Below are 22,463 nucleotides of genomic sequence, written 5' to 3'. Positions count from 1 at the left end.
TTAAGTTGCATAGATTTTATTAGCTTCAGCTGGATTTAAGCATTCAAAGTTTGTACAGGGTTGCAGACCAATTGTCTTGAGGGGATTTGGACTAAAATGCTGGAGTGGAGGGGGGTGATCCTGACTGGGGACACAACAACGTTTTATTAATAAAAGCAAATTTAATGTCTTATGTTGCTTGTCTTTGTTAGTTTAGTAGGTTCATCTGTTCATATTCTTTTCTGAAATAATATTGCTCCATTTTTTTAAAAAAAATCCACACAGAACCACCTACAGATTCTAATTTGCACTTGAAATCAGTTAAGGAATCAGTAGCATTAGGGCACATAAAATATAAGTTTGATAGCTAGCATTTTAGGGAAGCAAAATGTAAAGATCTGAATGCAGTATAAAAGGCAGGTGGGATGATGCTAGCTGTATCGCCCAAAATTTCTGTCAATAGCTCACCCACCATGAAACTGTATACAACCTGAAAAGTAAACACCTATTCACAATCAAAGAAATAAGAAGACTGTGCCAAAATATGGACTGAAGATATTTTCTTTTTCATCACGAACTTCATTGTGGGACAAGTGATTTAGGGCAAGAATGAAATGGCACATTATGTGTGTGGTACAGCTTACTCATCCTCTGGCGCTATTGCGCTTTGTCTCTTCTCTGCCCACACTCCATGTGTGAACAGGGGAATGTGCAACATAGCCGGGTACTGTTGTCAGGAAAGCACACAACATGGTGGTATCAAGACAGAAGGTATGCAACTTTTATTACACTTCTCAGACAGGGGAGAGAACCGTCTTTGGGTCTGCTATTTATTTCCCAGCGGAAGTCCCAGGTTTCTCGTGTATAGTTCTCCCATTCATGCATTTGAAAATATTCAAGGTAGGAAGATTGTTTCGGGGGTTTTCTAATAGAATGAGTCCTAAACTAAATGCTGTAATGCAAGACACATAACAAGAATTGCTAGGCTCCTTTCTGGGAACTACTGAAGCCTGATCTTCATTTCCCTTCCCTTCAACATCATCATCATACCTAGCCAGTGTTCAAGGATCATCTATGATTCAATGCAATGCATCCGTGCTTGCGCTCTCATTTTATTACCATTACCTAAAGGTTAACTTGCATCCTGGGCATCATTTACTATACAACCGTTCCTAAAGAAAATACAAATATCCTTGTTGCATAGGGAATATAGATCACAAGTGCTTAGTAAACTGGGAATTAACATCTTGCTTCAAGCACTTCTCAGATTTATGGATTCCACTGAGGCCACAGTTTTCTGGATCACAGCACAAGTCAGTCCCTCTTGCTTATTGCTCTAGCACTTGCTCATGAAAACACTGAAAGAGAAGTGAAGCTACAGCATGCACAGCCAATTTCATGCATCCCTCTCAATCCACAGATGAAGGTATAGTGTAAATGTACTTACATAAATTTGGTAACTCACTGCAAACTCTATACAAACAGTAGCAATTTTTCTCTGCCTGTCCTTCCCCCATTGCTCTGGTTGGTTGAGCACCAGTGCAACACACTCACTAAAGTAATGGAAAGCACGAACTGGCTTACTGGAATTCTAAAAGCCGCACAGCCTGGAAATAAAAATGTTTGTTTTTGCATCTTTCCCGTTTTTTAGCAGCACCAGTTGCCCCCTCTTTCTGTCTGCCTTTGACTCAAAAGCTCCACAGCTGATAACTGATAATAAAACTATGTCAGAATGTGATTACAACCAATAATATTCCTCATTCCTCTTTAAGCCTTTTCCACGATTCCATATTAACTGAAGTGCCTTGCGCCAGAGAAGTTCCATCTCCCTGAACTAATGTGTCAGTCCGAAATGTTGGAAACAGCATGCTCAACTGCTTGGACCAATAGGAAGACACTGATCATCTACAAAAGCAGTCTATTCCTGATTCAAACTCATCTTCTAGCTCATGTACTTAATGACTACCTACTCACTTTTGTATAATTGTCAACAATGATCATTCACTTAAACTCTCAAAACACTGTTTTCAATTAGCATTAGCATTGTCTATCATGGGACTGCTAGGTGCTCCAATCACACCACATGGCTGCTTAAACACTTTTCAAGCATCATCACCTCTTACTAACCAGGTATTAAATTAAAACACTTCATACTAAGACCAACATTAGAATCCTGGGCAATTGCTGTTTGGGGCTGCAGAGCTCTTGCAACATTAAGTGGAAAGCCACTAGCAGACAAACACACACCACCTTGAAAAAGGAGAAAGTAATAGTAGTTCAGGCTTCCTCAACCTCGGCCCTCCAGATGTTTTGAGATTACAATTCCCATCATCCCTGACCAATGGTCCTGCTAGCTAGGGATCATGGGAGTTGCAGGCCAAAAACATCTGGAGGGCTGAGGCTGAGGAAGCCTGGAGTAATTGGAGAACCTCTTTTAGACTTTTTGTGTGGAAGGGGGGGAAATGAATTCTGGATGCTTGGACTTGATGCCTGAGTAAGCATTGCCTTGTAGGAGGAAGAACAGTTGGATACAAACATTTTGAATATATTGAATGACTTTTATATATACAACTGAGATGGAGAATTGGAAGTCCCCTTTCTTTCTTTCTTTCTTTCTTTCTTTCTTTCTTTCTTTCTTTCTTTCTTTCTTTCTCATTCTTTCATTCTTTTTATCTTTTTGTTATTTTTTTCTTCTTATTTATTTTTTATTTTGCTCCACTTTGTTTTTGTTGTTATTATTGTCCTCTGGGTTAAGGAGGGGACTGCACAGAGATTAAGGACCCTGTGTGAGAGACATGGAAGGGACGATCTCCCTTAGGGTGGGAGGCTGGGAGAGGAAAAGTCTCTTTTTGTGTGAGACAGGAGTTAAGACTCCTAAAGAGAACTTTGTATTCTTCTCTTTCATTCTTTCTTTTTGTTGTTGCTTTTGTTTGGATTAGTGTTTTTTATTGTAATGTATTATGAAAAGCCTTAGTAAAATCTTATAAAAACAAAAACAAACAAACTTGCACACTGTGTAGCACTTACCAGTATGTGGATGTACTTGAGGAGGTGCAAAACATATTCTAGTCAAATTAATGGCAAATCCCCTACTGGTGTCAAAAGGTCTGGACTGCACTTCAAACAACACTCTTCATGGCTTGACCTCTTAGGATTTGTACACGTGTCTGGTGTGTGCATTTTAATAATCATGAGCTGATCTTGCCAGAAGTTTAGGTGCTGGATACCCCCAAACTGCAAGTTAATTATGAAGAGTGGCCAGAACAGCAATTTAAAGCATCATCAAAGCAAGCTTAGCTCATAAGAATTTCATGACTACTAGCCTGCTTTCATGACCAAAGTCATTAATGTCCAGCTTTCCACTTCAGCACAGCTTCATTCAAGGGTGAATTCGGCCCTGAATAATTTGTAGTTTGTTCTCCCTTCTCATGTAAGCAGAAACCAATACTTCTTTCATTCTATAAACATATTTTTTTCTGTTTTGAACGATGTTTTATTATTTATATTTGCATGCTTCTCAGCTTTTTTAGAACATAACCAATATGGCAATTCAGTAAGCCTGCAACTTACGCAGTCAAAACCCATTGGGTTCAATGATAAGTGGGATTGCCAAAGTCGTTTTCCCTAGAATCTTGCACCTTTCCAATACTTTTTAATAAAAAGAAAGAAAATTTTGCTACGTGCGTAAAGCTAAATGTATGTAACTTGTTGGCTTACTATATATACTAAGGCAGCTCTTAATTATCTGTCAAAAGGACAATTGCCAATTGAATTCATAACTTTTTAATTTAGGAAAAGAGACCAATTCAAATTCCTTCACTGAATGCTGATGCATAATTCAATGAAAAATAAACTAAATCCTTTAGCACTTTGGAAGATTACAAAAAACAGCCACCTCACAACAACCCACAAAAGCAAGCGAAAATTTGTGCCACAGAAGAGGTAACTAGAGGAAAGAGGCATTAGAGATCAGGAGAAACTACACCCCCCCCCCCAATTTTTAAAGGGAATAGGATGTAAATCGGATCAACCAAAGGCCTGGTTAAAAAGGAAGCTATCACACAAGAGGAATAAAGAAAGATTGGTTTATTAAACATTAAATTAAAATTATATCAATTAAAAAAATAGTGACAGAGTATACGGATGCTGCTTCAGAGAGCGTAATTATAATGAACAGAGGCAGCAAATCATACAGCTTACACACTTGATCTAAAAGAATAAATAGGATCCCTATCTATCCCCCCACCCTGAAAAAAAAACCAGAGACACAATGTATATGGCATCTTTTCCACAGTGCCCACAGTGAAAGTAAAGTGAGAAAGGGAGGGAGAGGTACCCTTGATCTTGAAGCCTAATGGAACAGAAAGCCAGGAATTAGAAAGCCGAACAGTTGTCTGTACCAGCAAGTCTACAGCGTCTATCCCACCCATTCTGTGCTCTGTGTACCAACAAAAGCATATAGCCTTGTCCTCAAGAGTGAAGAGTGAAAATGGGTCCCTTGTTGGAGCTTTGAAGGCTACCCAACCATTTTAAATCTGGAGCTTCTGTACTATTTTGAGCCAATGTATTCTAATGGAAAAGAGGATGTGGGTCTTTTGGATGAGTAATTGTCATAACACCTTTATTTCATTGCTTATTCCCTACAAGTTAGTGACTATTCTGTTTAACTGATTGAGTTGTGGTAAAAAAAAAAAAGGACATGATCATCCTCTATCAAATGCATTGTAAGGCTTTTCAGTTTGAGCAAGTACTTATTTAGCAAACAAGGACAGGTGCAGGTGATTCTTTTTAATTAAAAAAAAGTTTAATGATATCAGCAATTCAACAGTCTCGGAAGTTGGTGAACTATAAAAGCAGGAGTCTTATGGGGCCAGGACATGCTGCAGTCTTTTTCTGGAGGTTTACATTGCCCCTAGTGCCCCTGGCATGAAATATGCCAATCCCTGCTCACTCCCTGACCTTTCCAGCAGAGCCTGGTAACTGTCCTTGAACACACAAATGTGACATGGCAAATGCAGAGGCAAGCTACCAGGCTTGCCAGTATATTGCCTATGGCGCTCTCAGTCTCTCCCACTCACCCTGGTGAAACCATTTTAATACAGATCTGTGATGAACTATTCTTTTTCCGACGTGACAAGTACGGTCTAAGTTCTGTTTGCAGAAAACAAGGCTAAAGGTGTTCTTGAAAATAACATTAAGAACACTTTCAGAGAGCATTAAGAATGAATCCATGAACCAGTTTCCTTTGAGGTTTCTCTATATTTCAAATTCTCATTAGCTAGGAACATGTAATACGTTCTGTAGCTTATCACTGTGTTGCAGGGTAACGCTGCAGTTTTATTAGGCTACCAACAACAGATAAGCAGGCAAAGGGCTTCCAACGTATCATTTCTGCCTATAATAGCATTTGATAGTTTTGTCGCACCCAGATTAAGTGTATTATTTTTAAAACGCTGAGGATTTATTTATTTTTTGCCTCTGCTTCAAAGCTTAGGCAACAAGATTGTTGTTATTTAAAATGCTTTCCTGAAACTTATTACTTTTTGTTTTAGGATAGGTATTGCAATTTTAAAAGCATACCAATAATAGATGAATAACATCTGCATACTCCCTCTCCATGGAAAGAATTAATAAAATAAGCACAAAGTACTTACATGATTCCCTTCTGAGGCAGCTGAGGAAATTTACAACACAACATGAAATTTACTTGCAGCTTTCTTTAAATAATCCCAAAATACTGCTGCTTTGTATTTTTAGTGCCCTTTGTAGATATAAACTTTTGTCAAATATTAGCATATATATCAACAATGTTTTCAGAACAGCTGAAAAACTCATAAAATTAAGAAAACAGATTTAAAAGAGACAACTTCTGTGTTTTCAAGAGTTTTAATCAACTTTTTTTTTTTTACCGGACTAAATATCACCATCAACAACATGCTATATTAATGACAATATACTTGCCTTTCCAGAAAGCAGAATGGGGGAAAGGGTCATAGAAACAGAACATTCTTTTGCCTACAATAAAAAGCTTTCCTAGTACTAAGGAATCACCAGAATTAATGAACAAAACTAAACACTTTGGCCTGTGCACATGGCTCTCTGCAAATCATAGTTTGCAAACCACGAACTATCTTTTCCCTTGCCCACCTATCCTTTCTGGAGCATTTTTTCCTCTTCCTTCCCCTCATCAAATCATAATTTCTCAGTATATGTATACTGACAAAAACCATGGTTAGTGCAAACTGTGTCTCCCTCACAACCAGAGATTGAAACCATGTTTGAGGGAAAGCTGGCTTTCACTATCCATGGTTAGGGAAATCCATACAACACAAAGTTACTTGTGGCAGAAAGCCAGGACTGTCCCTGAACTGAGCTTTTTGCATCTAAGCTGCATATGCAATAGGTGTTTATTGGAACTGTACGCATTTGCAACACATTCAAGATAGTATAGACATGCATATCCTACTAAACACATATAAAACAAAACATGGTAGAAGTGAGCTTAGAGAGTGAATAGGGGGTGGGGGGGGGAATCAGAGCTAGGATGCCACCCAAAGCTCTTAGTTCTCACTCCTGAGCACTACACACAATTTCTATTTTAGGGATTTTGTTTTTCTCTGCAATGCTCCGATGTCTTGGGAAAAACAGGGAGTGTTTAACAAGAGAAGCCTTGCCTGTTGACTTGATCATAAAAGAATCTGTGTGTGTGTACTTCTGAAGTGGGGAAAACGGAATATTTAAGCCTCATGCTCATTATACAATTTTGCAAGTAGCTTACCCAAGCAAATTTTATCCTAAAAGCTTAGTACAAGCAGGCAGGTATTGGATTTCCATTTAAATTCAATAAGCTTTATAAATGGTAAGCATGAAGACCTCTTCTGTTTATTTTGACACATTAGCCCTAGTGAATGCTCAGGATTAAGATCTTAATGAGAACCAGGAAGGGGCAGCATGGATCAAGTGGTACCTTTGGGGAGCTCTTCGCAAATGAAAGGAAGAAAAACGCAACTCTTGGATGTGGCACTTTTATTACCTCTGTATTGATCAATCGCTCCTGAGGCTGACTCTATGCGTAAGTCAATTTTATATAAACAGAGGGCAACTTCACAGCACTGTACTTAAAATAACATTGCATCATGACTACCTTACAAAGCAATCCTACTGAGCTGGGTCGCTTGGCAGGGCCAGATTTAGGTCTGATGAGGCCCTAAGCTACTGAAGGTAATGGGGCCCTTTATATGTCCAGCTGTCCTTTACCAACAACAAATTGTCACTGTTTTTTGTGTTGAATATATGCTATATGGTAATTTATAGACCTAATAGGTACCTAAAGCCATTTGCACATAACAGATAGGAGCCTACACAACACAAAACACTGCTGCTGTATGTAGGTTTTATTTTATTTGTTTTTTATCTTATACTTTGGAAATGTACATCCAGGTGTTTGTTTTTTTCCTTTAAAAAAATTTTGGGGCCCCAAGAGAGTGGGACCCTCAGCTATAGCTTGTTTAGCTTATACATAAATATGGCACTGGTCGCTGGTAGGAAAGAAGCTAAATGAGAGGGTGCAGCTTGTCACCAGTTTTCTTATTTTCCCTCCCAATAGTCCCAAGATGTATTCTAGGGATGTGTCAGGGAATCAGGGTGCCTTTGGACCCAGCAGATCCCATGACACACCCCAGAATTCTGCCTTTTTGACCCCTCTTCCATTGAAGCACCAACAGTTGTTGAGGGTTTTTACAAGCTGCAATAAGGCAGTCCCTATATACAGTACTGACCTACTGCTGTGCCCATGGATTCCGGCCCCTCTGTCCTCAAAATCCTATGGCTGCTGGGAGACCTGCCAGAGCCCTAGGTTTCAGCTATTAATGTTTTAGCATTTTTGCCATAACGTTTTATCGTGACCTGTATGCTAATTGTACATTCAGTACAGGAACATGAAGGGAAGGGTGGACAAACAGAATGAGAAGCAGACAATGCATGCAACAAATGTGGATTGGATCTGGGGTAAGATTTTTCTCAGTTACTGTGCATTATTATTATAGTTGCAACCCAGCAACTTAAATCTTTACCTCTGGTGATTATGAATTGCCTCCAGGTGACCAGTGACGAAGCAGAGATTTTATTTTTATTTTTTTGCAACAGTTGCTTCTCTTTTTCTATCCCCCCTTTTCAATTATTCATGCAATGAATAAGTGGGCAGCCTGGCTAGTAAAAATGTTTGTGAATGAGTAACTCTTACGGACTTAATCTGAAAACTTCTTTTGTTCACTGAATAATCCCATGCTCAGAGCAAACAATTGAAATGTAACATAAACTGGCTAAGGTTTTAAAATCCAGTGATATTTTAGGAATGAATGAGAAAGAAAATTATCACATTCCCAAAAACCTTAAGAGCTACTTTGTAGATCATTGTTCCATGCATTTTATATTTTGCTTTAAGGTACTATGCTTTACTATCAGCTAAATAACCAATAATGCTAACCAGTAATTACACTGAATTATTATTTTTTGTATGTTTCAGGAAGTCTTGGAATTACGCGCCATAGTCCATTCCTATGCTCTGCAGTATTGAGGTAGTAGTGCTTTTAATTCAATGCTATGTTCCCAATACTGACATACTAAATAAGTCAGGCTATTTGAGGATTAATTTGCAAATTTAGGATGTGACATAAAGGGCTATGGAAGTCCTGCCCACTTTGCTCCAAATACCTTTGTGTGATAATCCATTGTTCATCACATGGTTCAAGCCTAGCTCTTAATTTTAGCACCAGAGAAATGGGTGCAAAAAAACCACCCTACATGTAAAAATTAGTTGCCTTTCTTGGAATAGGTCTCTGCCAAGGCTGTTTTTTTATGTACAGAAAGATAACTGTAAATGTTAAGTGCCTGAAATCTGGAAGTATTGTTTATTACTATGCAGGTGACAATGTCCCACAATGACTACATTGTACATCTACTTCTGTGCAAATTCTGCAACAAAAAGTGCTCAGGAGGTGTAATTGCAACCCCAAATATCTGGATCAGGGTTTAAAGGCACTGACCTGGTCAATGTAAGAATACATCTATATTACATCAATATTTCGAACACTGTCCTTTACCCTTTACCTTTACTCAGTGAATTTCATGGCTGAGTGGCTTTCTGAACCTGAGACTCCCAGATCCTAGTCCAACACTCTAACCACTACGCCACACTGGCATGGTGACTTGCGCTTCCTTAGGCTACAACCTAAACCTTGGAGTAAGCCCCATGGACTCACTACTGAGTAGGCATGCTATTGAAATACACATAGCACATCAAAACTAGAATAGGAATCAACCTGGCTAACCTGATTCAAAAATACACACTCATACCCTGCTCACACACAAAAACCATTCTCCCTACAGCCAGCCAACCTTACCCCAAGCCACCGACAACCTCTCTCACCACCAAGGAAATACAACAAGTGAATAGCAAGAGAAGCCATACAAGTTACGCTGACACAACCCCCACCCCAAGTAGAATGATAGAAGCATAACCACCCAACCCCACCCCACTCACCATTCCCCCTCCCCCTCTTCTTTTTTCTTCTTTCTAATTGTTTAAACCAATTCATGAACCAATAACTTCTACATTGACCACTAATAATGAAACATATGTTGTAGATATTTTCCCACATTTATTACGCTAACTTTCTGATATACAAATGACAATAGAAAACTTGGTTTACTTATTTGTATAACATTATTCTTGTTTATAAAACTCAATAAAACAAAACAAAACTAGAATCACAAATCTGAAATAATGAAAACTGCTTCATACCTTTTAATACAGTGGTGGGCAACCTCTGGCCTTCCAAATGTTGCTGGAATAGGAGTCCCATAATCTCAGACCACTGGTCATTCGCTAGCAAGGAACTATTTAGGTGCAGCTGATCCCAATCATGTCCTTACCTGCCTGAGGTCACATATGACATCAGGTGTTGAGCAGGTGCTCATGGTTTGGGGGAAACAGCCTCATAGGATAGGATTCCCACAGCTAATTTAAAGGTTACTTAAATACAGATTTCTTAAGTTTTAAATTAATACCAACTCTCTATAACCCCTATTTTGGAAACAGCCACCCAATGATGCATTTGTTACAAAGCCTTTTAGAACCTAAAAATCAGATTTATTTAATATACTGTAATTAATGTTAGGACTGTGATGCACTTCAAACTGACTTACAGTTTTAAGTCATGTGTACAAATGTGAATAAACTATTCAAACGGACTCATTTCTGCTACTTACAGCATTTGCTAGAAAACATAACTACTGGGAGACTGAAATTTACTACTCTTCTCCAGCATTGTCTTCTGCTAACTTGTTTTTTACAATCTGGTTTAGGTTGCTTTGCTACGCAAACTAAAGAGTGAAATCCTATATGTGTACAATCAGAAAAAGCCCACATTTCATAGGGGCTTATTACCAGTAAAGTATGTACCTGTATAGGCTTACAGACACTGTTTTATGATGTTTTCATATCCATACCAGGTCCACTCTGAGACGTGGCTCAATGGGGTGACAGCCACTTCCACGCCCAACAATATTCATGACTATAAATCAGGATTTCCTTGGTGACAACTGCAACTGTTAAACACTATCATTGTCAAGACATTTAAAGGATGCTTGGTCTCCACGCTCAAAGGAAGGAAATGGCAAAGCTCATGAGTATTCTGGGGCAAGCAGTTCATCAAGGTATCAGAATGCCTACTATATTTACTGCTAAAATTAACTTTCCAAACCTTCTTGCTTTAATGAATGTACACTGAATGAACTTACATTGTAATTTGGATTTAGCTTCCTTACCTATATATCACTTGCCATTTCTCTTCTCTGAAACATAGTCAATAAAATCAATCTGTAGCACAGAAATCCGATGTATACGTCTTCTGCATGAAATCAGTTTCCGTTTTTGTGTCTGTCAACTTACAATACCATCCCTTTCTCCATTAGATTTATTATTAGCTGCCTTTGATTCTACACTCAACTTCAATTCTCCAGCTACAATTGCTAATAACCATACCAATGAGTTTTCTGAGCTCCAGCAGTTTCGCCTTTCATTTCCACTACGGTCTGAATTGTTTTATCCTACTATCAAAAGCTAAACAGGGATACAAAACAAGCAACATCCTAACCCACCAAAGTAAGCGGAACTGGTGTGGCCCTCACAGCTCTGGATTTCAACTGAAACAAAACACACAGAGTAAATGGAGGAGCTCATTCACTGTACTAGCATAAACATATTTGACACACTAGGAAGCAAGTGGGAATAGACCAACCAGAGGGTAAGAAGCACTAACAGGCTCTAAACTGCTCTCCTTTATCAGAGCAGGATATAGCTTGGAGGGACAAGCACGTATCTGTAGTAATATGCTTTGCATAAACCAGACAGGCAACTTTCTCTAGCACTGGAACCCACTCCTTTGTTCCATGCAAGGTTGGTGTAAGGAGATCCAGAGCTAACCACTGCAGATAATTTGAAGGTTGTACGTGTACCCAAAATTAATCCATATCTGCTACAGTGAATGCAAAAGATTATTATTCCTTACATCCTCCAGCCAAATTTCACAAAGTGAGGTTAATTAATTACTTGCAAGAAAAATCCTAGTCCACCTTTCATCATATAACACCAGAGCAGGTTACAGTGCAATAAAACCATCAGAACACAAGTTTCTAAAAACAGATTTAAAATACAATACATTTTAAACACTCAGAGGACCACAACCTGGGACTCCTCACTTGTAGCAGCAACAAAATCCCTAATTAATAAAGAGGTGGGGCTCGATTCTACAACCTCTGCACAACTACAATTCAGCTCTGATATATATTTGTGGTTTTGTAATCTGTATTCTGATCTGAAGTCTCCATAGGAGTGTTTCTGGAATATGGAGGACTGCACACGAAAATACTGGAATTAGAATTCCTATGAATTCCCCTCACCTGCCCAGGGCAGATATATCAGGAACCTATTATCATACTATGTCTAGGATTTGGGGAGGCAGGAAAAGCAAATCGAGAGCGTCAACTCAGTTACTCATGTACAACCTACTGTGTGTTAATGCAATACCAACATTAAGAAATAACCTTGTGTTTTATTTGTCTTTAGTGCCAAGGTAGGGAGGAATAATATTTGAAACTAAACACAAACATGTGGTTTGAGCGACTTTGAGATCACTGTACTCACCAGTTGTTTCCACGATGCCCTCTAGGATGACAACAATCTCAAATTGTTCCGTCTGCATGCTTCGTTGAGAAAGGTCATAGAAGGGGCTTTTGGAATCTATCACATGGCAGATTGTAAGTGGCGAAACAAGGAAAAGTTGGTCTGCCCCTGTGCTAAAACCTACATCCAGTTCAAGTTGATCGAGGGGGAGAAATTCACCCTCAGGCGTTTGCCGAGACTATATAAAACATGAAGAAAGAAAGAGAGAGAGAAATCACAAGCTAATACAGTGAGTTTAAAGAGAGTGACAGCAAGTCACATCCTTGCCAACAATTCCCGCTATCAATCATCTGAGAGAAAATCCAAACAAAAAGATCATGCAGAAATGCTGTTTTTAAAGGGAGGAGGAAAGGAGCCAAACATTACAGAACATGCATGAATTATTTATAAATACATCTTACTATAATTAAATGTTCAGCAGCTCATGAGCTTTGGAGAATTGTTGGGTGTCATAATGTGGTTGCTAAAACAAGCGAAAGAAAAGTGTGTACATCCTTTTTAGTTGTGTCACTGTAGGACAAGAGTCAATAGCATTTTTTTCTGCATTTCTGTAGGAACCAGCCCAGTATCTGCATTATTGGGGAAGATTCCTTGAATGGTTCTGGATCTTGAACATTTGTGTCAGTGTGTGACTGAATGAAACTGTTCCACCATTTCGTGTTCTATTTGGTTGCTATGAAATGGTTCCTTCTTGCTTCAGGTGCTCTCTACCACAGGAGAGTTAAAGGTTCAGAGGGGAAGTAGAGCATAGGAAGGTCAAAAGTTTCCTGGTGGACCTTTTGCAAAGAAGGGCCAAGGCTTCACAACCTAGGAACCTTGCAGTTAATGGGAAATAGAAACTATTCCCTTTCTGATTGGCAACATCCCTAAAATGTTGGCAGGAAAAATAAAAATACTGTCAAACTAGAAGATAAGGAAATGGGGGAATTAGTCATGGAATCAGAAAATTGAAGAGCTGCAAGAGAGAGAAAGGCATGAAACCCTAATAAAGGGTTAGATAGTAGTGTTGGGCAGGAAAGAGCCAAGAGAAGACCACAAGAGAGACTTGGAAGGTGAACATTAACAGTCTAGAATGGGTATAGCTGGGTGCATCTACCTTTGTTTATTTTTACTATCGTTATTTGAGGGTGTGTGCTGAAGGACTTCTTATGACCCTTGACCAATCTCTGAAGTTATTCAGACCAAGAACTTGTTGTCTGTTTTCTTTCAGTTCTTTTTATATTCAATAATTATATTAATTTGTCTTTTTTTTTTCAACGGGCACGGCATGCTTTACATGATGCTACACCATGTTATTCTCACTATAATGTTGTGAATAAGTTAGGCTGAAAGTTGTTGAAATGCCTAAGAATATTCAGTGACCATGATACAGCGAGAAGTTGAACCCTGAGGAAATACTCTATCTACCACATGCCACACTTTCTACCCTTGGTGAGTGTTTCTATTCATTCTGATATTGCTTCTGTTTCTTCTGGCAGCTAGTGCTATCAGGCAGCAACTGTATTCAGAAACATTTGCTACCCTTTCTTGGACGTACAACTACACTTAACATGCAGCAGTATAAGCAGACATTGTTAATTAGGCAGATGCTTTTGGCCATGGGTAGGCAAACTAAGGCCCGGGGGCTGGATGTGGCCCAATCACCTTCTAAATGCGGCCCACGGACGGTCTGGGAATCAGTGTGTTTTTACATGAGTAGAATGTGTCCTTTTATTTAAAATGCATCTCTGGGTTATTTGTGGGGCCTGCCTGGTGTTTTTACATGAGTAGAATGTGTGCTTTTATTTAAAATGCACCTCTGGGTTATATGTGGGGCATAGGAATTCGTTCATTTATTTATTTTTCAAAATATACTCCGCCCCCCCCATAAGGTCTGAGGGACAGTGGACTGGCCCCCTGCTGAAAAAGTTTGCTGACCCCTGCTTTTGGCTAAACATACTGCTTTGCTTGAAATATTTTAAAAAAGCAGCTCTAAAACTAAAACACACAGGCAACTGCCCATGTGTGATCGGAACACACATGACCACTGGCGCATGCACCATTTTCAAAACTGCAAGGCGGCAGGGCGAGGGCTTTAGCAAATCCCAGTAATGTGTACAGTGCCTTGGAACACCACCTCTGCATAAATGAGGAGTTGCTTGTAGTTCATATCAGCTGATAAAAGACATGGGGTTGTATTGGGCTAAGTCACACTCAGAGTTGTTCCACTAAAATCAATGGTGCATGGAAAAGGCTGCAATTGAACCACCACCATCCATATGCCAGGCTGCAAAAGGGTTTAGATTGAGCACAGAAGTCCCTACCACTGGATCCTGAATGGCTCTCACAGCCACTGCAGGCCTGATCATTATGCCAGACTAGAGCTGGCACAGGGATCTGGCCCAATCCACCTGCTCCCAGCAACCTATCTACGAGGAAGCAGAAATGGGGAACTTAGGACTGCTCTGTCATACTCTGAATATGACATATTTGGATACAACCCAACTATTTTCATTAATATCATTCCTGGGAAACTTTGTTTCTTTCTTTCCATATTGTTTCCTTAACTTCAAGGGAAACCCCACCAAACTGAATGACAACAGCGTGTGAACGCTGCCGTATCCTTGCCTGGCCCTATTTATTTCACAAGGGTGTGAATAAGAGAACCCACCAATTAAAGCCATTCCTGAATTGCTGATTGGGTATAAATTTTAGAACACATTAATACGTTTTACAATAAAATAGAACTAACCCCACTGCAAGGCTCCATCTCCCTGTATGCAATTCATAGCTGTCAACGTTTTCCTTTTTTAAAGGGACATTCCCTTATTCCGAATAGGATTCCTCGCAAGAAAAGGGAAAAGTTGACAGCTATGATGCAATTTACTTTCTAACTCAGGCCCTTTAGGGTGAATCTCTCTCTTCACCTACTGTTAATACCTAGCTTCACAAACTATACCACCCAAATTAAGGTGCCATTCACTGTGATTCATGTTTTCTGAACCTTGCTTCACCAACATGACAGTGTTTTCTTTATTAAAAAGAGAGAGAGAGAGTATGAACTGAACATTAAGATGATTGACTGGGTTCCTTTGAGATCTCATACTTGTAAAATAGATGTATATTCTATGCTAACTTTTCCAAATATGGTATCCTTCAAATCCTAATTTGTTCAACATCAAATTATTTTCAACAAACATATATCACTTTGCTCTCTGTAGTCAAGAGATGGGGGGAAATATATCTGCCACTTTGACATTGGATCTAGATTTCATTTTATTGAATTTGCTGTAATGCTTCTTAAGCAAATTCTTTACTCCACCCTAAAGTATGTCATCCACAATTTACCATTTTCTTTTCTTGGGGCTGTTCAGCAATTCAGCTTTCACACATAAGCATGACATCTGTGCAACTATCGTTCTCTGTTAACGGGCACAGCATATACTACAAAAGATAGATATTGTACAGATTTAAAATACAACATTAAATTCTTATTGCATTTGGTCTAAATCCCTTTTTCCCCCACCCACACATGTTAGCAGAATAGTTAAAATGACTATATTCTTAAAGATATTCTGAAACAAATCTACTCACTGGACAAGCGTACACAACACAGCTATATAGCTGTGAAGTATGATTCCCTTCTATAAAGTTCATCGCATTTTCTGAGCGACTGTCTAACTCTAAAAAGCTGCTTCAGCTGTCTAGTAAATCATATGCAGAGACATCTCAATGTTATAGAAAGCAGCTTCATAATGTATCAATCAGCATGGTAATTGGTGTGCGACGCAAATCAGAACTCGGGGAAATAATTAATTTAAATGCAGGGTTGTGCTAAATTCCATCATCTGTACTTCATAATTGGTTATTACAGCCTAATAATGAAAGTCCATTCTGTGGTATATGTCGGTGCCCTCTAGACAAATACTAATGAGGATACTGAACCTGCAATTTAGTTTACTGATTTACATTACTGATAAAAAGCTACGTCTCTACATGGAAGCTGGAAAGTTGTGACTACAATGCTTATTAGTGGAAATTTCCAGATTGGTTTTTTTAAGTATGTCTTGGTAGGAAAAGCTGCAATAGTTCTTCATGCATTTTTTATCACAGTTATGAATTTTATCCTAATGCAGTAGCTTCGCGTCATCTTTTAATAAATAATAGCTTGGGGTATGCTATGTCATGGTCCAAATTCCTAAATTTATTATAATTTACTTTTCATTATTCAATCAATTAAGAACTAGGCGTGTCACTAAAAGTTTCATCGAACCAGTGACTCCTTGAGCGCACAAATGTTTAACTATTGTTGACCTCTTTCTTAATGTTTGGAATTTCTTCACTCTTGAGATGTTGTATTGATGTTCAGGGGTCTGGATTTAATTACTATTAATAAAAGTCCCATCTAGCCTACAGTGCTAAAAAGCAATGTGGGCAACCTACTCGAACCTATATGGAACTTTCTCTTCACAATCTCCATTCATGAGTGACACTAGTACCCACAATGAGAGTCCCAGTGAAGTCAGTGTTATCTCCATAAACTTAAAATGCAATAAGACTGTCAGACCCATTAAGCCTCCACCACAAAGTCTTGAAAGAGTGTTTGGGGAAAAAACCTAGCAGAACGCAAAAAAAATTTTTTGTTACAGCAGTCTTCAAAAATTACAAAACCAGAGAAGAACATGTCCCTCTCAGCAAAGAGCTCTCGATTTTATTGTCACAATAGTCTTTCATCATTAATCTATTTTTTATCACCTCCACACTAAGCTTAGCATTCATTTCTTCACTAGTATTTACTCTAGCCATAGTTAGCCCAAACAGTTTGCAAAGCTGCCTCTAATCCCAGCTGCAAAATGCGGTTTGGCACTAATTCAGGGTAGTAAAAATGCCACAACAGGTGTAACACTAACTGTAGTTAACTCCAAAATGGAAAGGAAGGAAGAACTATTATCCCTCATGCACAAAGGGAAGGGAGGAGCATGAGAGCTTATAGAGCAGTCCCAACAATTAGGAGATAGGCAGCACTGCATCTCACAAAGCCTCGGTGGCATGAACTGCCCTTATTTGATATTATATAACCATGTACAGTACAGACAGTATTTTAACTGGGTATTTAAAAGGCTGTAGCTATACTCCTGTACACAGACTCCCAAGGGCAGTGATGATAATGCATCTATATGGTGCTTTAGAATATTCAAATCACATGATAAACATTTAAGCAAGCTAACTGTGTACATAGATGTGGCTGGTGGAGAATATTATTTTGACCTGAGGCTATTGGAGCGATTCTAGATTGTGGATTCTGTTTATCTGATCAGTCTTAAGACAGAGGCAAAGCAATATTCTGGATGTAGAAAAAATGAGTCCTTCGAAGGTATATATGACATCACTATCTGTCACTCATACTCCTAAAGTGAAACCTCCACTGAACTCAGTTGACCTTTATGATGTGGGGGTGATCAATATTTTCAATCAAAGGACTGAACTCTGAAAAACATATTGTTCTATTAAGCTCCAGAGAGCAACCATCTTTCCATTTTACTTATAAGAACAGGTGGTTTAATGAATTTAAAGGATTCTAAAAAGGTAACATGCTAGTGGACTGTTTCACACAGTACTACAAAAAGAAGAGGGTAGGAGAAAGTCTTGATTTAAAGGCTGGATGTCTCCGAGAGTTTATTGTTGATTCCAGTTTTTGGAATTTGTCTGTGGAAAGGGGGTATGCCCTGAGAACTGGGAAAGATATGAAGGAATTCATGCTTTTTTAAAGAGGAATGGGAGATGGTGCTATAGGGACTACATGGTGGAAGGAACCACAGACAGGCAGGGGATATTTGCTGAAGAGAACTTATGAGAAATGACAATGCAACTGCACTAGAGCTGGAAAACCAAGGAAGGGAAGTGCCGAAAGATCTCCATAGGGTGGGCAGAAAGTAGATTGATCGGGATCTGCTAGTAGATTTGAAATCTGATTGAAAAAGTTTCTTACTCTCATTGCTTAACAGCAGCAACAAAATGACTTTCCCCACCAAAATTAAGCAGCTTAAATGAAGAAAGCTATTGAGGAGTCGGCTTCTGTCTGAAATGACTAGGAGCCCTGGAACTGAAAACAAATTCCAAGGCTCAAAACGATACGGGCAGAGGCACCCTGTTCTTTCCTATAAACTATATGTCTCAGCACCTGGCTCTGGTTGGTAGACCTTGATGTTCTAATGAAAAAGCAAAGCAGATCCAGCAAACTTAAAATACAGAAGACTGCAAAGGAGACACCATAAGGGGTGAGCAAAAGGCAAAAAGGGAGGCATGAATGCTTCAATGAAATCTTGTTTAATGAAGAGAGGTGTAGAGTGCAAACTTGGAAAAAAGGTAAAACATAGAGAGGAACATGCATGTGTGGTTAGCACAGATGACAAGAAAGAGAGCCTTGAACTTACTTTGAGGAGTTTGCAGCGGATCTGTGCAGAGACCATGTGACTGTTGCGGAGGTTGCCCACCCTGAACATGAGGGTGAGCTTGCCATCTCTCATGGAGATGGCAGCATGTTCGCTGAACATCAGTGTCTCTGCCCTTTTCTTAGGTTGGGACATCTTGATGAACATGCAGCCAATGAGAAATGCATCCACAATGGAACCCAGGATGGACTGGAACAGGAAAAGGATGATGCCCTCCGGACATTTGTCTGTAATGTATCGGTAGCCATAACCAATGGTGGCCTCTGTCTCTATGAAGAAGAGGAAGGCGGAGGGGAAGTTGTAGACGTTGGCCACGCAAGGAGTGTACTTCTCGTCATGGGCTTTGTTCAAGTCACCTCGCATGTAGGCAATGACCCACCACATGGAGGCCATGAAAAGCCAGGCCACCGTGTAGGTGAGGATGAAGATGAAGAGGTTCCAGCGCCACTTGAGGTCCACCAAGGTGGTGAACAGGTCCGACAGGTAGCGGCTCGTCTCGCTGCCCAGGTTGCCATGCTGAACGTTGCACCGGCCGTTCTTGTCCACAAACCGCTGGCGCTTCTTCTTGTGTGCCGGCGCCTGCTGCTGGTGGAAGCCGGAGCCACTGGACGAGGTGGTCACTACCTGGTAGTCGTCCCCAAATTTCCTTCGCAGTGCAGACATAATACACCCAGGCTGGCCAGTGTCGCCAATCCGCAGTTTGTAGGGTTGGGGGGGAAGGGAGGAGAGAAAGAAAGAAGGTGGAAGGACTTGGTAGGACTGCTGCACCCTTTCCTCTATTCTCTTCTCCAACCTTCCTCCTCTCCTCTCCGCTCTTACTTTTGTTTCCCTCCCCTTGTTTCCAACACACACAAACACATTTGCTCTTTTGGACCACCTTCTTTCTTCCCCCTCCCCACCCCAGCCACCCCGTCTCCCTCTTTTTTGGGGGGGGGAGAAATCAACTCTTCCTTCCCCAACTCAAACCCAGCAGGACCCCGCCACGTACAGGAGGAGCAGGGGTATCACCATCACCTTATCTTTTTACCTTCCAGCAGCAGGCAGCTCAATCGGGCATCGTCCTCCTCTTCCTAATCCGCTCCTGGAAGTTGCGCGAGTGGGGGGGGGGGGAGGAGGCGAGAAGAGAGGCGGCGGATTCGGCGCAAACTAGCCGCAGTCCGCCAGGCGGGCGGCAGCTTTTTGGCGCCCTTTCCTCGCCTCTCGCGGGCACAAAGGCATCGCTGGGCAGGTCCTCTTCTTCCCCACCAGCCGCCTCCTCCTCCTCTTGCCGTCCTTCCTTCCCTCAGAAGCGGGGGGGGGGGGGGACAAAAAACACCCCGAGAGCGAGCTGCCTCGTCGCGCCTGAGGAGTTGCTCTGTGGGTGCGCGCCGCGTATGGCGTGCGTCCCCGAGGGAGAGAGAAGGAGAAGAGTCCCTCAGCGGCGCCTTGCCACCAACTGGGGCGCAGCAGCCGCGGCTCTGCTGCCACCCATTCCTACGGCTTCTTCGCCGCCGGAGGAGCTGCGTGTAAAAATAACATTAAAAAGAGGGGGGGGGCGCAGAGAGAGAGAGAGAGAGAGTCCTTCCCCTCTCGAGGCTGCTTTTTCGCCTTTCCCCTCCCTTCCACCCGCTCAGCACTAAGCGAATGGATCAATCCACGTTGCTCTCTCGCTCAGCCGCCCTCCAGGCTGCGCGGAGGAAACGACTCGCGTGGGTTTCTTCCCCCTCCTCATGCTCGTGGGAGGTGGGAGGCGGGAGTTGGCGCGGCGGCGGCGGCGGCGGCAGAAGACGTCTCTGGCTGCGCGCGTGAGTTACTGCCTGCGGTCATCTGCAGACCTTCTGCTTTAGCCCCGCCTGCCCCTTGCCTTCTTTTCCCGCCGCCCGCACCGTTCAGACCCTTCATATCGCGCCGAGGGGCCGAAGGAGACCCCTCCCTACTCTACCCTGGGCGCCCTCGCCTCGCCCACCACCTGGCTTTGGCCCCGAGGCGCCGTCTCCGCTGCCCCGCGCGCACACGCCCACTTCGCCCCCCGGGGCAGACCTCGCTCCCGGGGAAAGAGAGAGAGAAGCCACCGCGGTCGCCCAGGAGGCCGCTGTGTGCCAGCTTGTACGGCGGAGCAGTGGCACTTACAGGGAAAAAAATAGCATAGATCGAAATGTGTGCACAGGGGAAGCTTGAAGTAGGAAAGGATTTAGGCGCTCGCCAATGCAGAGCAGAGTCACCCAATGGAGGGATCTAAGGGGGTGCCGCTGGTGGAAGTCCAATCCTGCCTAATAATATTGAGAGATCTTGCCAGTTTCTGGGTATCTGCTCCCCCCCCCCTTATTATTTTTTGGTCACTCTGCCTGTTGCAAACATTGCACCAGAAGCTACCCACTTCCTTAATTTCATCAAAGAAAGAAAGAAATGCTGCAAAATTCCAGCACTGCAGCAGCAGCAGCAGCAGCAGCATTGCTCCATCAGACCCGGGCATGGATAAGTGGTTCCGTATATGGTCGCCTTCTCAACTAGAATAGACTTTCTTGACGCAAAGCGCATAGTAATGTGGGTTATAATTATCACGCTGTGGGACCAAGGCACAAATGGAGGAAGGGTGATGCTAGCCCTAAAGACTGCTGTGGGCCCAAACAGAGAAGGCAGAGTGAAAGCGGCAGCCAGAAAGGCAGAGAAAGGGGAATTTGGGGTAGAAAATAGGGGCCAGCACGGATGAGACCCTTTTTCCCCTGTGAGGCACAAACTATTTAGTACAGGGAAACCTCTGTGGCGATATCCTGGGTAGAAAGAGCACATGAGACTCAAGGGTGTCACTGCATGTGTGTTTTTTCTCCCCAGAGCAGGAGTGACAACATCATCTGGTGCGGCACTAGGATAATGAATGGACTTTCCTTGCTCTGGCAGCTGAATGAAGGAATAATGAGCCTTTCAAGTTTGTTTGGTACAGATTTGTGTGAGGAAAATACCAAGCAGAGGCTGAATTCTACTTCACACTAGTACTTTGTATAATTACACTTTTTTTGCAAGATAGTTTGCCTTTCTAAATAAAGGTTGGGTTTCAACAGGTGGAGTTCCTTTGCATGAGGCTGTAGACCAGGCATGGCTAAACTCGGCCCTCCAGATGTTTGGGGACTAAAATTCCCATCATCCCTGACCACTGGTCCTGTTAGCTAGGGATGATGGGAGTTGAAGTCCCAAAACAGCTGGAGGGCCAGGTTTGGCCATGCCTACTGTAGACATACTGACCCTATTACATGCTGGAGAGAGAGAGAGAGAGAGAGAGAGAGAGAGAATGAATAGATCAACACTGTTTTCTGCCTTCCTGGACACTCCTTGAGAGCAGGACCATGAACATGGGGGTGTGACTATGGAGGCTGCCATGATAAAGCTCCTACACTTCAAATTAACGCTATACCACAGCAGGAGGAGAAGGCCAGCTTGTTTCATTCCACTTACCTTAATTCACAAGCTGTTCAAATGTCCCAAAAGTGAACAGATGATGACTTTTGCCTCTCCCTTTTTATCTTCAGTTTGCCTTTGGGTTACATGTCTGTTTTAAACAAACATACAACACAGTATAGGTATGAAACAACAGCCATTGGTCACATTCGACAATCTCTGATCATTCAATGAGTCCATTGCCAAAATATTTATATATGGTGTTATAAACAAATTATTGATCACAAAACTCAGTTCACATTTCATATTTTACCTAAATGTATGTCTTTATATCCCATACAGTTATTAATTCTGCTTTTTGAGGGTTCTTTACATGATTCTGATATCTGCCAAATGGGAGTCTTTTTCGTTGCAATGTTATTTACGTGTGCTTACCT

The 22,463-nt window shown here is 41.4% G+C and overlaps 1 protein-coding gene across 3 annotated transcripts in view; it reads right to left on the bottom strand.

Moving 5' to 3' along the window:
- KCNJ3 (potassium inwardly rectifying channel subfamily J member 3) overlaps positions 1 to 22,176 on the bottom strand; it is a 118,111-nt gene extending 95,935 nt beyond the window's left edge. Inside the window, exons 1-3 of one of the 3 annotated variants that reach the window (XM_083494498.1) lie at positions 22,084 to 22,176; positions 18,637 to 19,329; positions 12,185 to 12,401 (exon numbers count right to left, since the gene is read on the bottom strand). In XM_083494498.1, coding sequence (XP_083350624.1) covers positions 12,185 to 12,401; positions 18,637 to 19,317 — 898 coding nt within the window. In that variant the 5' untranslated portion in view covers positions 19,318 to 19,329; positions 22,084 to 22,176. The other 2 variants (XM_083494497.1, XM_083494499.1) reach the window with 2 other exon arrangements.
- Between the last annotated feature and the right edge of the window lie 287 nt (positions 22,177 to 22,463).

Source organism: Podarcis liolepis (assembly GCF_965112155.1).
Source record: "Podarcis liolepis genome assembly, chromosome: 1".
In the NCBI taxonomy this organism is placed as follows: domain Eukaryota; kingdom Metazoa; phylum Chordata; class Lepidosauria; order Squamata; family Lacertidae; genus Podarcis; species Podarcis liolepis.
The sequence above is the reverse complement of the archived record's forward strand: the minus strand, read 5'-3'. Positions and strand labels throughout refer to the sequence as shown.